This window comes from Paramisgurnus dabryanus, chromosome 8 (assembly GCF_030506205.2).
Source record: "Paramisgurnus dabryanus chromosome 8, PD_genome_1.1, whole genome shotgun sequence".
NCBI classification, from domain to species: domain Eukaryota; kingdom Metazoa; phylum Chordata; class Actinopteri; order Cypriniformes; family Cobitidae; genus Paramisgurnus; species Paramisgurnus dabryanus.
Window position 1 is genome coordinate 18954022 of NC_133344.1, and position 17359 is coordinate 18971380.

General features: G+C 36.9%; 1 protein-coding gene across 2 annotated transcripts; it reads left to right on the plus strand.

Moving 5' to 3' along the window:
- The first annotated feature begins 63 nt into the window (after positions 1-63).
- Positions 64-17213, plus strand: hsph1 (heat shock 105/110 protein 1). Of its 2 annotated transcripts, XM_065280855.2 has the most exons (18): positions 64-886; positions 1954-2011; positions 2331-2471; positions 2575-2697; positions 3037-3136; positions 3225-3358; positions 3445-3689; positions 3854-4082; positions 4837-4943; positions 5101-5234; positions 5351-5547; positions 5857-5967; positions 6124-6261; positions 7229-7354; positions 7607-7714; positions 8088-8207; positions 8715-8876; positions 16136-17213. In XM_065280855.2, exons 1-18 carry the CDS (start codon positions 780-782, stop codon positions 16307-16309), a joined length of 2514 nt encoding a protein of 837 aa, XP_065136927.1. In that variant the 5' UTR covers positions 64-779; the 3' UTR covers positions 16310-17213. The 2 variants fall into 2 exon arrangements, with proteins under 2 accessions (XP_065136927.1, XP_065136928.1); XM_065280856.2 differs by lacking the exon at positions 1954-2011 and having other exon boundaries at positions 767-886.
- The last annotated feature ends 146 nt before the right edge of the window (positions 17214-17359 follow it).

The window sequence follows — 17359 nt, forward strand, 5'->3', positions numbered from 1 at the left end:
GCACAGTTTTGTTAGATGCGTTGACGTAATTTCCCTCTAAAAAGAAAAGAGAGGGATATATTAAATGGCTCCTCCCCCTTTAAAAAAGCTGAAAGTTTAGTTTGCCTCACATCTTTCTTTCATTTTTAATTACCACGTTATAATAAATAAACTTGTAAAGTGGATTATCTTCTAAATGCAATAGATGTCATTAAGTAAGCTTACATTTACTAAAAATTTCCATTTTAATATAAAGGGTACTTTTAGCAGAAATCTGAGCCAATCAGTGAACTAAAATTACGACGACCACCGCGTCGCGACGCAACATGTGTGGCATCAAGTCAAATTCTATTACGCGCATAAAAACCGTGAAATATTTGACAGTATTGACCGATTAAAATATGCTATTGTGTGAAATAAACACATGCAGAATTAGCCATAAACGCTACCTCATAACATCACCGATGAAAAACGACAATATTTATCATGTTTTTCGCCGTTATAGGGCATCCTGGCCTGCGGTTACTATAGAAACACTGCGGACGCTGGGCGAACGCTCTGGAAACCACAACGCAATCACGCCGGGCGGTCCCGCGCGTCTCCGCCGCTCCAGCAGCGCAGAGGATGGGCTGGAAGTTTCCGGAAAGTTCGCTGAATAGAGATATAAATGGGTCGCGAATGACTGTATCGTGTGCGCGCTCTGGATTACCACTACCGTCTGATACACGCTGGCCAAATATTGCTAACACAAAGCGGGTTTGTTTATCTGAATCGGTCTGTCTTACCGAGGAGATTCCGGTATGGCTGTTGTGGGCTTTGATGTGGGCTTTCAGAATTGCTATATTGCGGTGGTCAAGAGCGGAGGCATCGAAACCATATCAAATGAATTCACTGACAGATGCACCCCGTAAGTGAATAATGTTAGCACGTGCTATTTCATAAACATTGCAGCTAAAGCATCAGATGCATGTTGACAGTTTCTTGACTTCATGCACGTTAGACATCCAACCATAATGAAAGGTTACCAGCTGAGCATTAGTCGTATTTAAGGATGTCATATTTATTTACTGTAATATGCAATGCTGGATGTTTAATTATTATCATTTATGAATAACATAACTTTAGCAGCATTCCACTTTATATAACAAGAAGACATGGTTGTTAGTTCACACATATTCCATGCACCTAACCCTTATGAAAATGAACCATGTTGTTTTTGTGGTAAAAGTGTAATAACCATGTTTACTACAGTAACCATGGTGTAACTATGTTTTTATTTTAACTTTAGTAAAACCATGGTTCATTTTCGTAAGAGAAAATAGCAACAGTATGTGTTACTTGTTGAATTGAAATTCAAACCACGTTTACTTCTATTTACAGTTTTTACAACTTTTTACAATTACATAATATACAAATGAAATGCATATTAACAAAGAGGCAGTAGACAATGAAAAAAAGAAAATATAAATAATGCATGTTATTATTGCATTTCTTTATATAAGCTGTACATTGTTTAATCAACCTAGAAAATGTGAAAAAGATAAACCTAGTAACTTAGCTTTGATAAATCATTCTTTGCATCATGTGATAAAATAGGTAATTGAAATTTGGCTCCCCTTGTGATGTCAGAAGGGGATAATACCGCCCCTTAATCTGCACTATCCAACCACGGCAACTGCCATTTAGTGCAGAGATCAGCTCATTTGCATTTAAAAGCGTTTAAAAAAACTGCACATTTTTGCCCACACCTACAAAGTGGCCATTTTAACATGCAATAATAAATTATCTATATGATAGTTTGAACTATCACTGGGGACACCAAATGTTTATTTTACATCTTAAAAAAGTTTTTTTAGAAATATCTCCTTTAAATTGGGGTATTTTGCATGTTGTCATCTCTGCTTTGTTGCTTACTATGTGTTATTTGGCTTATAAATTGATGTATGATTTGCTGCCCTGAACCTTCTTTTGTAGAGCTGTTGTATCATTTGGTTCAAAGAACAGGACAATAGGAAATGCTGCAAGAAACCAGGTTGGCTTAAAATAACATGTTAAAGACCTGGTTTCATAGACAAGGCTAAGCTAAAGCCAGGACTGGGCCTTAGTTAAATTTAAGATATTTAAGAATCTTTTATAAACATACCTTAAATAGAGATGATACTGTATCTGAAGAAGTATCTATGGCACTGACAAATTTTGAGATCTGTCAGTGAAAGTTATTTTTTGAGCATGCATTTTAGTCTAGGACTAAGCCTTGTCTGTGAATCCAAGGGAAAGCTGATTATTTGAATTATTTATACTTGTAGTAAAAGGGATTTAGTATTATCATGTCTTTTTCTGACTTGTTCTAGATAATAACCAATCCTGGAAGCACCATCTTTCATTTTAAGAGGCTCCATGGAAGGTTGTTTCAAGATCAAGTTGTGCAAACTGAGAAGGGGTGTTTACCTTATGACCTGGTACCACTAAATGATGGGAAAGTTGGAGTTAAGGTAAACACTCGTCTCATATGTAATTAGTAGCACATGTTGTTTTGTTTACCTAAGTGTAATGGAGATGGGTGTAGAGAGTAAAATCATCCGATGTCTTTATTAGGTCACGTACCTCGATGAGGAGCACCACTTCAGCATTGAGCAGATCACGGCTATGTTGTTAACCAAAATGAAGGAGATTACAGAGGCTACCCTACAGAAGAAAGTGGTGGAGTGTGTCATCTCTGTAAGTTTTCTTAAAGGCTCTAAAATACAGCAAGACTGAACAGGTGCTATAGCCTAGAATAAATAATGTGTTCCTGTGTTTGATATTTAATGGATACCAGAGGCATGCACCAAAAATGGAAGCTTTAAGTTCATTGGAAATTGTAACCACATAATTTATAAGACTAATAATGGATTACCATAGGTATGATACATACGCCTGCCATGATGTTTTAGACAAAGGCTCTGTTAACCAGATCTTGTTCATTTTCTATGTACTCCACTAATGCAAGCCACCAATCCCATGGTTTGTTTGTGTTTGTTATTTCTTTGGCCGTACAAATGATTTTATTATGCATAGATCCCCTCATTCTTCACTGATTCAGAAAGAAGGTCCGTACTGGATGCCGCCAAGATTGCCGGTTTGAACTGCCTGAAGCTTATAAACGATAACACCGCAGGTATCTTTAAGCTCGCTTTTGAATTCACAACGCTATCATTTCCACATCTAAAGCAATATTGACACCTCTGTATTGTTTGTTATCTCAGTGGCTTTAAACTATGGCATATACAAAGAGGATCTACCAGGCACTGATGAAAAGCCGAGGATTGTTGCGTTCGTAGACATGGGCCACTCGGCTTTGCAGGTTTCGATTTGTGCATTCAGCAAAGGAACGGTGAAGGTGAGCATCAGAATACATCAGATACATCTGCACCAAAAATCTCCAAGTTTGCGTTTTCAGACACATCAACAGCACGCTCTTTGCAGGTACTGTCGACTGCCTTTGATCCCTATTTGGGGGGGAAGGACTTTGATCAGAGGCTGGTGGAATACTTCTGTGCCGAGTTTAAGTCCAAGTACAAGCTGGATGTGAAGTCCAGGGTCCGAGCTCTGTTGCGGCTGACGCAGGAGTGCGAGAAGCTCAAGAAATTGATGAGCAGTAACGCCACAGACATTCCTCTAAACATTGAGTGTTTCATGGATGACAAAGATGTCTCTGGAAAAATGAACAGGTAATATTTTGAAGATGTTATGTGAATAAATGCTGCATTTGGAGATTGACAACATGTAAAGGATTATTTGCTTCCAAGTTCAGCTCTGTAAAGGAGCAGATGGAGTTGCATCACTGGTCAGCAAGAAATCAAATGTGATTAAAAGTCGATCTCTTTCTATACAGGGCTAAATTTGAAGAGCTGTGTGGTGATCTGATCGAGAGAGTTAGGGTTCCTTTGGTGGCAGCTCTAGAGCAGGCACATGTGCAGCTTCAGGACATTAGTGCTGTGGAGATTGTAGGTGGAGCGACACGCATTCCAGCAGTGAAGGCCCAGATCTGTAAGTTCTTCAAGAGGGATGTGAGCACCACTTTAAATGCAGATGAGGCAGTGGCCAAAGGTTGCGCATTACAGGTGAGATGGTTTAATACTATGTAACAGGTTGCATAGCAGAGGACTATATTTAGGCACTGCGTAATATCATTGCGCCTCTTGCAGCCATGTTACGGCAGCAAAATCCTTGATTATTACGATTTAATCGATTATGCTAAGCTATGCTAAAAGTGGTATCGCCAGACCCGGAGATCGGCTGAATGGATTCCAAAACAGTAAAAATCAAATGATTAACTCTAGGGGAGCTGGAAAATTAGCATATTTTCAAAAAAAGTGTAGTGTCCCTTTAAATATGGATCTTTTTGACAGCGTTGTCGTGAAAAGTTACGTTGTTGTGTAAATTTAGCCTAAATTAGGTTTTTGGACAGGAAACTTGTTCTAGGACCATCAAAAAATGTTGATCTAAAAACAGCGTCGTTGATCGTTGCATAACATTTCATTTGCACGTGAAGTGTGTAATTTTTTTCCATTTATTTTTTAAATACATGCTTTTATCTTCGCTTATATGCAGAAACAATTATGAGACCATTGTAAATGTATCCCCCTCCAAAATATAGCTGTATTATACTATACACTGTGGTTGGACTTTGTTTTAAGATATCCTTAAGGTTTGGGAAACCTTTTTAAAAACAATGCTTATTTTTGCAGTTCTAGTTGCGTGAAAATTACACGCGTCAGTTTTAACAGTACTGCAAAGAGAAATCCTTAAGAAACATCACATTTCTAAGAATGATCAATTCCATGAAATATTACAATGTATTGTTTTTTTTTTCAGTGTGCCATGATGTCCCCTGCATTCAGAGTACGAGACTTTACTATCACAGATGCTGTCCCATTCCCCATCTCTCTTTCCTGGACCAGTGAAGCAGATGAAGGCAAATCGTAAGCTTCTCAGTTTGGATGCTCTTTGCCCTCATATCTGTGCCAGGCGAAGGGAAATGTGCTGTGCTGTGCTTATGCGACATATCAATTAAGATTTTTTTTCCACATCTGCTCCCAAATATTAATACACCTCTGTGTATACATCCTTTCCCTCCAGCTGTCATGAGATATTTGGCAGGAACCAACCTAGTCCTTCAGCCAAAATCATCACGTTTTACAGGAACAAGCCTTTTGTTTTAGAAGCTTTTTATTCAGATCCAGCTTCACTGCCGTTTCCCGAGGCGAAAATTGGTGAGAATCAATTATGTCATAACCAGGCAAGATTTATGCTCTTAAAGCATGCTAAAAAATTAAAAATAGTAAAAGTTATGCAGTGCATGTGTATGATGTGAAAATAAACTTTGCAGGAGAATATAAAGTGCAGAACATTCAACCTCAGGAGAATGGAGAAAAGGCAAAGGTGAAGGTCAAAGTTCAAGTAGATTGCAGTGGAATAGTCAGTGTAACCTCAGCCATGGCGGTCCTGCGGGTCAGCGCTGATGATGAAACTGCCAAAATAAATGGGGAGGTGTACAATGATGATGGGTTTGACGTGGATGCACAGGTTGGTACCATGTGGCTTTCTGTCTGTGACAAGTTATAACTGTAGATGTAATAATGTGCTAATTAATGTGTCATTAACACATAAATCATTTTATAACACAAGATAGTTGTTTTGCATGAATACCTTTTAATGATAAACAAGATGCTATATAGATCAGTTTGATTTCAGTTTGTAATAGTTTGGCAAGTGCATACATAGCATAATTCTCCCTGTTATGCTCTAAAAATGAACAATATTGGGTTTCTATGAGGGTGACAGTGGGCAACTGAATTGTATTTAACTATCAGTACCCTGGGACTGTGATTCTAGGACAAGACACAGGAGACAAGCTCTGATCAGCTCTCGATAGACAAAGAAAACCTGCAAACAGCACAGTGTCCCCTCATGAAACCAGAGCTGAATCATACAGATGCATTGAGTGTAAGTGAGCTACACCTCTCACTTACCGCTTGCCCGGCCCATTTAGCTCCTATACACAGTATGTCCACATTAGGTGGGCATCTTCTAGATTTAAACTGATATTGTCATTCGTCTGTGTGTACCTTTATGCAAATGAGCAATCTACTTTCTCCACAGATGAACGGAGAGGTAAACAATCAACCCCCTGATGCGAAAAAAGCAAGGATGAAGGTCAAACATGTTGGGCTCCCCATTGAGAAGATGACTACTCAGCAGTTACCAAAGGAGAGGCTAAGCACATATATTGTTCAGGAGGTACTCTTGATTTTTAATGTTTAACGGGAAGAAAACTGGGAACTTATTCAATATATAGTTTATATATTTTAGTGTGCAGTGTAATATATTGTGTATATATAAAACAGTCTGCTAAGTTTTGTTAAAAATAGTCTCCATTTAATCTCATTGTACAGGACAAACAATTGCCATGCTAATGTACTTTCATTTGATTGTAGGGCTGCATAACAACTAATCGCAACTAATTGTTTGCAGAATAAAAGTTTTTGTTTACATCATATTATTTAAGAAATATCTACATGTGTATATATTTATATATAATTATAATACTAAATATATACACATATTTATTTCTTAAAATATTTTTCTTAAAAAAAATCTACATGTGTATGTATTTACTGTATATATAAATAATTATTATACAAAATACACACACATATAAATTAGGGATGCACCGATATCGGGTATCGGCCTCGATACCACATTTTCTAAAGTACTCGTACTTGTTAAAAGTCCTCCGATACCTGGAATCGATACCACGGTCTGAGAAATGTGTATGTTTGAGCGGCGTGTAAGGGGTTAATGCCTCTTGTGTTGTCCAAAGAGGCAGAGTTTACAACAAACTGGAAAACTAGTCCTTTTTTTTTTGTTAAATTATATGACTAAAGCTGTTACCTGTAAATTTAAATCATGTTTTTTTATGAAGTACACGGTATCGGTATCGGCAAGTACTGAAATGCAAGAACTCGTACTCGTATTCCAAAAAAGTGGTATCGGTGCATCCCTAATATATATGATGTAAACAAAAACGTTTATTCTGCAAATGATTAGTTGCGATTAGTTGTTATGTAGCCCCATTTGATTTTATTTCATTTTAAATAAAGTTATTTAACTATGTCAGCATTAGAAATAATATAAAACGTTCTTCCAATCATTTACTCAAACATTCATTAGGCTCCTTTTAAATGTCTCTTTTCTTTCCTGACAGAGAAAAATGATACAGCAGGATTGCCAGGAGAAAGAGCGCAACAATGCCAAAAATGCAGTTGAGGAAAATGTTTATTACTACAGACACAAGCTGGAGGGCCCCTTTCAGACGTTTCTAAATGCTGAAGTAATGCATCATCTCTGCAGGTTTTCTACAGGCTTGTAATCTATTCATCATCTGGGATTCATTTGAATACTTGATGTTTTCATGTAGCCTTATGCACCGATTCACAAATCCCCAAATGCCATTATAAACGCATAAATTCATTTAAATAAATTAGATTGTACAAACACGCTGGTTATTTCAAGTTGACTGTACCAAACATTTGTTGTCAGCCGAAAATAACACAATGCAATGTATTTTGCTTTTATTCTTCAGGACCGTCGGACGTTCTTTGAACTTTTAAATGGAACAGAGGACTGGCTGTATGAAGAAGGAGCAGACCAAGATAAGCAGACCTACCTTAACAAACTGGAGGAGATTCAAGTGAGTCACCTTTTTAAAGACGCTTTTGATCATAGCTTATCCCGTGTGTACAAAAGCAGATAGATTTCTGCATAATATTCTCTCAAACACTTAACAGATTTGAACACAACAAGGGGTTTAATGCTTTGCATTTTGCCTTTTTTATGTCCAACCGCAGTGTAATATTTTAATTGACCTGCACTGTTTTGACAGCGAGGCATTTGGGATGACATGCTTTTAGTTTAAAAGCTGAAGACTCATTTTTGTAGCTTTCAAAATCCCACCGTATCACTTTTGAAAGAACAGTAATTGGCTGCGGTGTTTTGGGAACCCAACAAAAGCATTCATGCTTACAAACAGTGATGTATTAAAGCAGCATTGTTTTGTTTCGCAGAAACTGGGTTTGCCTGTACAAGACAGATACCAGGAGTCCATAAAGAGACCCCAAATGTTTAAAGAGCTGTCAGCCAGAATACAGAACTACACGACTATTATGGAGGAGTTTAAGAATGGAGTAAGTACAGTTGTCACCTTTGCTGTCTTTGTCATCCATTATTTTAAACAGCCATGTGCTACAGTCCAATGCAATGAATGTTACATCGTCTTAAAGGGGGTGTTCTTTTAAACTCTATTTGTTTAAACAATGTATTGTATTTCCTGCTGTATACCATCAAACATACCACATACCTAAGCACCATTTGTTTTCAAAGAGAATTCAACTTGGTTTGATACTGCTAATGCTTTTACAAAAATCATACACTTTACAATAATATAAGGGTTAGTGTTAATGTAGTGTTAGTTCTGACAGTATAGTGTATCATCATGATCTAAAATTATTAAATGCCACTTTTCCAGTAGAAGATATAGTGCCAAATATGTGCATCATGAATAATGATTGTCTATTGGTGCCGTACAGTGATATTAATAATAGCTCTTTGATGAGGTCATAACTGTGATCTATCAATTAGCATCAATAGCCAAAATAATCATTTTATAATATTTTGTACACCCTGTCCCCCAGAATGACAATTACAGTCATATCGACGGCATGGATATTGACAAAGTCAAAGTGTGTGTTGAAGATACACAGTTATGGATGACAAACATGCAGAACTCTCAGGATAAACTTGCACCTGATCAGGACCCAACCATACACAGCACTCAGATCCAGAGGAAATTAGAGGTGAGGAGATGACATTGATATTTGTTGGGAGACGGATGCAAGAATTGAATTATTCTGTATAGATTCTCGTGTCTGAACAGCCACAGGGTGGTGATATTACTCGTCGGTCTCTGTGCTGTTACTGAGCTTTTTTTTATAACCTCTCAATGCTAAAGCAATACATGAGCTGTGTCCTAATTCAAAGGTTGTGTACTCCGAAGGGTAAAACAAGTGGTTCTTTCACAACCTAGGGCTATCACAAGATTTATTGCATGCCTATAACGGCTATATATTTGAAAATAAACATTTAATAAGGTCATTCTCACAATTTTAGTATCATTTCTATATTTCACTATATTAATATAATTTCTGTAATACTGCGTTTTACTTTTGTAGATTTTAAGGTTGGTTAATTTGATATACTGTTGGTGAGTTTATTTTATGTTTCTTTAATAAGTCAGAAACATCTCTGTGTCCCGTTGACAGGCAAGGTAGGCGGGAGCCAGGGGCGTTATGCACTTTTTTAAGGAGGCACAGTGTACAGAAATTAAAAAAAATATTATAGAGCGTTCACAGTCTTTTCCTTGGCACCCCTCCTACTTACATTTCTTGCATGCAAAAATCAATTTGGCTCAAAAACTAAGCGAGCACATGCCTCTGGCGGGAGCAGCAGGTGACGCCATGATGAATCCTATGGAAGAAAAATAATGACAAAAGTTTTTGAATTAAAATAGCCTGTTGAATTGTACTACCTGAAAAAAAATGCATTGTATTAACCGTACTTGAATTTTAATGCATTGTATTTTTATGTTTTTGAATTAAAACAGCCTGTTGAATTGTACTACCTGAAAAAAAATGCATTGTATTAACCGTGCTTGAATTTTAATGCATTGTATTTTTAGGTTTTGCATTTTTAAGGGCTGAAATTCAACATGCGTGTATATTTTCTGTATTAAAAATTCAATAGTCCACATTCACCTTTTAGATTTCACTTTAAAATATTCGGTCTGTTTAAAAATACAACGTAAAATATTCAGCAGGCAAGTTTCAGTCCATTTAAATTCGCGTCCAAAAATTCAAGTCCAAAAATTCAGTCGTACAGATTTCAACATTTAACATCCGGGAACTGCAGGAAAAGCAGTAGAGTACCGAGTATAATCTCATCTGCTGTTAATCGATCTGGCCAGCAGGTGGTGCACGTGTTCGCCAAAACTTTGTACATGTAAGATGATTTATCCACTGCAGTGATGAATGTTGGCTTTTATGTTCAGTTTTAGTAGAACAACTGTAATACACTCATACAGAGAGTGTATTGCTTGGTTATGTTATTGACAGGATACTAAACGGTTTTTAAATGCCATATAAATTAAATAGGGCCTTTCTGCCTGCTATTGGCTTCGTTTCTCAAAAGCTAAGTTGATTGTAGATTTTATTGGTGGCAATCTACCATCTTCTTATGCCTACGAGAAACGGACACGTTTTTGTAATTCGTCACCTCAGTTTATAAACCATACTCGGATTATTGAACTGTTCAAGTTACAAATGGTGCGCGCGGATTAATAAACCATACGCACAATTAAACAATCAGTGCTCTCAGATTTTCAATCCATATCCACAAATTCATAAACAATAAATAAAAAGTGCACACGCTTTCGCAATGGTTTTGCAAACTGAGTCCACTACCGCAGAGGTCCCCAACCACCGGGTCGTGGACAAGTTGCCACCGGTCGCAAGAACATCCTGAAAAAATGTGTATAATAGCTACGTTATAGTTTAATCAGGTGTTTTGTCCTTTACGAGCCGACTTCAAATAACATATCAATCCACTTCTATACAGGGCCGTGCTCACTCTTTTTCTTTGTCTCTCTCTCTCTCTCTCTCTCTCTCTCTCTCTCTCTCTCTACCAGTGCATCGGCGATCACATTGCTGTCATTAAGGCCGTAGCCAGGATTTTTCAAATACCGAGGACAACCCCTACATTTTTTTTTATTATTTATATTTTTTCCATATTACAGAATAATAATAAACACGTCCAAACTACAATAGCACAAATGTAACTGTGTCTGTGAGAATTTTTGTTGGTGACTAAAAGCATCCAAAAAAAATCAATGGTTACATTTCATCATCTGAAGTCACCCTTTCAGTGGCGGATGCAGAACGTGACATATGGGTGGGCATGGATTAAGTCCGGGTGGACCTGAATCTATGGGTGTCACTTTTGAATAAGAAACTATAACAAGTCTATAAAATTCGTCAAAACTTCAGGAATCACAAGCGTATTGGTGAGAACACCCGAACTGCACGTCACATTTTTTACATTATTGATATACTTTAAATTGTAATGCAACATGACATTAATTAAGCCTTTTTGGTTAAAAAAATTATTGGGCTGTCATATAGCCTACAAAAAAGAACCTGCACACAGTGACAAGAAATATAAATGAACACAAAAAACCTAATACTTTTTAAAATAGCCTATTAAAACTGTTTAAATAAATTAAGCTACTAAATGCTTAAAATGAAGCTTCACTCTGAGCGAACACATACCTTGACGAAGGCTATTTGCCGATACGTTGGTTATAATAAATAATTTTTGCAAGTGAGTGTGCAGTCACTATTTTGTGTTATAAAATAAAGCTTCTAACATCATATTCTCTTCATACAAATCACTAAAAATATATTTTCGTTCTCACATATTTAAGTTAACTTACTAAATAAAGAAAGAAAAAGGGAATTGCTAGAATAATGTTTGACTCTGAGGTTAAACGAAATGACAAATAAATAAACATTTAATATACTTTTTGATGACCATAAGAAGCGGGTACTCGTAAAGAGCGGAGCCGAGGAGCGCGCATTTCAGACGTGAACACGAAAGGAATAATGGGTTTAGTTATGCTTTCACTTCATTTCCTGACAGTTTCACTTGTTAGTGGGGATAGTAATAACTAACAAGATGACACCGAATTACATACAATATAATTACCTAACTAAATCTGAGAGAATGCAAACCCATTACAATATTTTTTCCTCCGACGGGCAGGGCGCAGATACATCTTTGTAGCCCGACAGGAATTCGCCATAGCCCCGGGACAGTTAGACATGGATACAACTTCATATGGTGTATTTTACCTATTGCATGTTATGTTAAAAACAGTAAAATTATAAGTAAGCCTGATAACTATTTAAAAACTATTATAAAGAAGTTGAATGTTGCGTTATATGGTTCTAATGAAAAAAATATTCCCAAGCAGCTTTCAGCCATGATCACTTTGAGAACTTTTTTTGCAAGCAAGTGGAAAACGTATTTTGAATAACAATACGTTATAAATATGTGCTGCGCGCTTTCCTCTCAATAACATAAACACACAACAAATATGTGACAGCGGGGTAAAAAATAGAAAGGAAACATCTGATCACAGTGATGTTGTTTGATAGCCTACCAGCTCTCTAACTCAGCACTAAGTCACGCCATGTTTATTGCTACACTTTATACAATATAGTCTATTGCTTTTAGCAACAAATATCATAACAACCTATAAGCCTACTGTGTAATTGAGACATTCATTTAAGAAATGCATTAAAAGCAGAAAGAATAGGCTGCGGAAATATAGTGGGTTCACTATAGTCCACACCACAGACGTTCTTGGTTTGCTTCTTATTTATTAAATCGAGGCAATTGTTTGATTAAACATTGATTAATATTAAGATACAATTTATACAAAACGAAATTCACTTTAAAGAAAGTCTTTCTACAAAACAAACCTATGCAGGGCTCGCAAAATCGCTACCCCGACGTCCCGAGTATTATTTTTTTTTCATTTCTGATTGGGCGGGCCAGCTGTCAATCCATAGCCCCGCGCCTGCCTGCAATTAGTTTCATTTGCGATATCAAATGAATGTCTTCATTTTATTCATAAAGTCATACCTTTGCAATTCTTTGATCGATTGTGTTTTAGAAGTACTGTATGCTTGAACTCTAATGACAGCAATGTGATCGCCGATGCGCTGGTAGAATCCTCCCTAGGCTAGACCATCTCGTTTCAGTTTGCTTCGTAGGCTTCAGGGGCTGCGTGCTTCGAAGAAAGAGTTGACTTGTTTGAATTGGGAAGATTATATATATCGATTATATATATTGATTATTATATATCGCCTGGCAGTGAACTTTGAGCTTTATCATTTTACAGGTATTAGTTATGCTATTATAGCAACATTACACACTAACTAGGGTTTAAAAAATGGGATTAGGAAGAATGTGACCTTAAATGCACAATGAATTAACAATGAACAGTTGAATAGGTATTAACTAACATTTACAAAGATGCTGTGAACGTTTACTGCTTATTGGTAATGTAATGTATTCATTTTAATAAAAAGAGGGGTTGTTGAATGCTTTATTCTGATTGGCTAAAAAAAAAATGTTCTATGGGTACCGCACACCTAACTTGTCAAATGTCTTAAAAATAGGCACCAGAGCAATGTTTGTGGTAACCGTGGTATAAGCGGAATAATTGACTCTGGTCCTTTGAATTATTTAAATAATTAAACGGCCTGTCCTCAATTATTCTTAACATATTTAAAGAGCACCTATTATCCAAATCATGTTTTCAAATTTAATTTGTAGGGCTGGGATAAACGATTATTTTTTAAACGATTAATCTAGCGATTCTTTTTTCGATGCATCGATTAATCTAACGATTCATTTTATCAGTCCGATTCGACTTCGATTCGATTCGATTAACGATTATCTCCCCATTAATTAACTAATAGCAATTTATACATGTTGATTTACGTATCTGAATGTAAACATTTCAATATATGTTGATTGCTCTTGAAATTTCAAAATAAAAAGACTATACAAGTGCAAAATAATGCATTCTTAGTCAGAGGTAGCATTTCATAAAGCGTTTGCAGCTCATTCTGTGCTGTTTAGTAACAGTATAAAAATCTCAAGTTCAAATGACTTTATTTTGCATGCATTTATGAGCAAAACCTCTTCAATGTGCCTTTTGATGGTTACACATTGTAACTTTTATAACTTGATTTGTTTAATCCACATTGTTTTCGTGCTGTTCTAGTCCATGTAATAACAGACATAAACACAATTAAACTTAATAAGCACATACATTATTAAATCTTTCTCTTAAGTTTATTAAGATAGATGAGGACTCATTTACTGCTGTACAGAGAGTGAATGAAAACGAAGTCTTCTGGCAACAGTGTGTTTTTACATATTTCATTGCTTTTTGTTAAATTGCTCAAAGTCATGACTGTTTAAAACACACTTGGCATCACATTCATGATTTTATGGTAAAATGACACTCTTTCGCGTCAATCCACGAGCATTTAAACCATAAACAAAGCACTTTCACTTTAAATGAGCTTGAGCAGCGCAGCAGAACCCACGCAGAAACGATTGCAGCACTGTTGCTACAGAGCCGCGAGCTCGCGCTCCTCATGCGGCAGGGTGCATGCTTGTTAACATGGGCGCTGAAAAAAACATGCGCCGCTTACGCACTTCTCACACTTGCTGTGAAGCCGGTGTGGACTGGAGCCACTCGCGTTGCTACAACTCAACGGCGCCGTCTTTTGGGGTCTGACGAATCGACGCGCATATTTTGCGTCGACGTATTTTTTGCGTCGACGTCGTCGATTACGTCGACGCGTTGTCCCAGCCCTATTAATTTGGTGTGTAAGTGTGTATTAGTTCATGTTAACGATATGCTAAAGGTACAAACCCCAAGGTAAACGATGACGCGAGTTATCGTCTCCAACGTAAATCTCTTTGCTTGGACTACAACAAACGCACAGATTGTAGGCAACAGTTTACTTCCTGGGATTGGTGATGTAGAGAAGACTGACATTATCATAATTCCTCTCGCTTCGGACTTACAGCCTGTAAGTCAGGGGTCCCCAACCTTTTTTTCACCACGGACCGGTTTCAGCTTTAAAAAAAATTCGCGGACCAGGGGGTGAGATTGGGGGGGGGGGGTTTGTGGTCGCTGAGTTGCGGTTAAACGTGCTGAAAATCCTCCTTTTCGAAATTTACGTTTTTAACGGAAGTAAAGATAACAACCATGCATTAGGAAAATTAATAATTGCTTTATTTAGGCTATAGTATATTTTCTATAGACGTGTAAAACCATAATTTGCCGGATTGTTTTTTACTTTCATTGTTTTTACTAATTTGCCTGCCCATTTAGTCTTAATAATTAATGGAACCTAAACGAACTTGGCTTGCTGTTCTCGAAGGCAGCTCGAATCTTGGTCGGGCTCGAGACCCAATTCCAAGTAACAGAAGAGAAGAAAAATGCAGTGAAGGAGGAGAGATGCCAGAAGAATTGCGGCTGGGCGCAGAGACACGGAGACGCATTTACCATGATTAATGATGATTGACAAGTTTAGGTTCCTTTCAAACCTACGTTAAAAGTGTAGCCGTTAAAATATTATTAGCCTAATAGTTTATTTTGATCATGGTGCTACGATCGATGGATAATTCTGAAGTTGTTTTGAAGAAGAATAAAATAATTACTTTTCAGTCATTTGCGGTGTCACACATTTGAACGTCTCTGCACATGTACATCATTGCGACGTACATTTGCAAATGATTCATAAAGTCATACCTCCGCAATTCTTTGATCGATTGTGTTTTAGAAGTACTGTATGCTCAAACTCTAATGACAGCAATGTGATCGCTGATGCGCTGGTAGAGAAAGAGAGAGGTGGAGAAAAAGAGAGAGAGCTCTGTTCAAAAGTGGAAATGATTGATGTTATTTGAAGTCGGCTCTTACAGTACAAAATACCCGATTAAGCTATAACGTGGCTATTATACAAATTTTTTCGGGACGTTCTTGCGACCCGGTGGCAACTTGTCCACGACCCAGTACTGGGTCGCGACCCGGTGGTTGGGGACCTCTGCTGTAAGTTAATCAAATCTTTCAAACATTGTAAGGAGCGTAACGTTTCCGGCTGATGTCGGAGGTGTTCAGGCCAATCACAACGTACAGATTAGCTGGCCAATCAGGGACACAGAGCTTTTCACATTCGTGCGTTTCACAAAGAGCATTAAAACTGGAGCTACAAAAATTTACCGTATTTGGAAAATAATATTTTTTAACCACACAAACACATTGTATACCAAATACAAAATTTTTTAGCAATGAAACAGGTGCTCTTTAATGTATCAAAAATCAGTGCATTTAGTCTGTGGGCATATAACAGCATTTTATTCTATCCATTTGGGTTTGTTGCATTGGATTAAAGATTTTGTTATATTTCCAAAGGCACTTAACAACATTTGTGAGGAGATTGTATCCAAACCCAAGCCCAGAGTCGACTATCCTGTGGATGATGACATTCAACCAGAGCCTCAACACAATAAGAAAAGTCCAGAAGATGTCACAATGGAATACACAGATTTTGTGCAAAATGACGGAGAACAGAAACATATTGAGTAGTGCACTGTTTCTACACTTAGTCATTACCTGTGGATTGTTCAGTAAGTGTCATGTAAACATTGTTAAATAAAGCTTTTTGTTTTATATTTAATTATTTAATGTTAAGGGGTGCACTTTACTGTTTATCTTATGTTAAGAGTAATATCAGATTTTTCTGTAGTTTTGTGTTATCTTAATGTGGCATTCACCTTGATATTAAGTTTGTATTTTGCTTCATAGTTTCTATCTGACCTTAAAGCTATTGAAACCCAGCTGTTTGAGTTTTTTATTCAGATCATTTATTGACCGATCTATTGCTGAAATGAGTTGATCAAAACTAGCTTCTGTTGCTGATTCTGCTTAAGTAGATATAGCTTTAAAGGGACAGTTCATCCAAAAATGAAAATTCTGTCATCAATCACACACCTTTATGTTGTTCTTAACCTGTATGAGTTTCTTTATTCTTCAAAAGAAGATGTTTCGACAAATGATGTTAAGCACACAATTGACGGTACCTATTGACTTCCATAGCATTTGGTTTTCCTACTATGGAAAAATCAATGGGTACTGTCCACTGTGTGGTTACCATTATTTATCAAAATATCTTCCCTTTCAACAGCATAAATAAAATTATCATTTAAACCAACATGAGGGTGAGTAAGTGATGATAGAATTTTTATTTTAGGGTGAACTGTCCTTCAAGTGTCCATAATGTAACAGCAATACTAAGAAACTATGGAGTGAAAAGTTAAAGCTTGCAAATTCAAAGCTTGCCATTTCTTTACTGTTCTCTTTGTGCAGCCAAAAGAGAACATCATGTAAAATATATAATTTATTTATAGCACAAACAGTGACAGTGACATCCGCACAGCTAAAAATTCGCTGGAAGTCTTTGTGCAATTTGTTGATAAAGTGCATTGAGTATTGTACACTGCCTGTTGTCTGTTCTTTTGCGTTGTCCTTTAAACATTTGTTGCAAATCACAATAAAAAAAAACATGTTCTGAAACTTTCTGTTGCACATATTTTTTGTCTGACAACTACAACATATTCATAAATACCTGGTGGCACG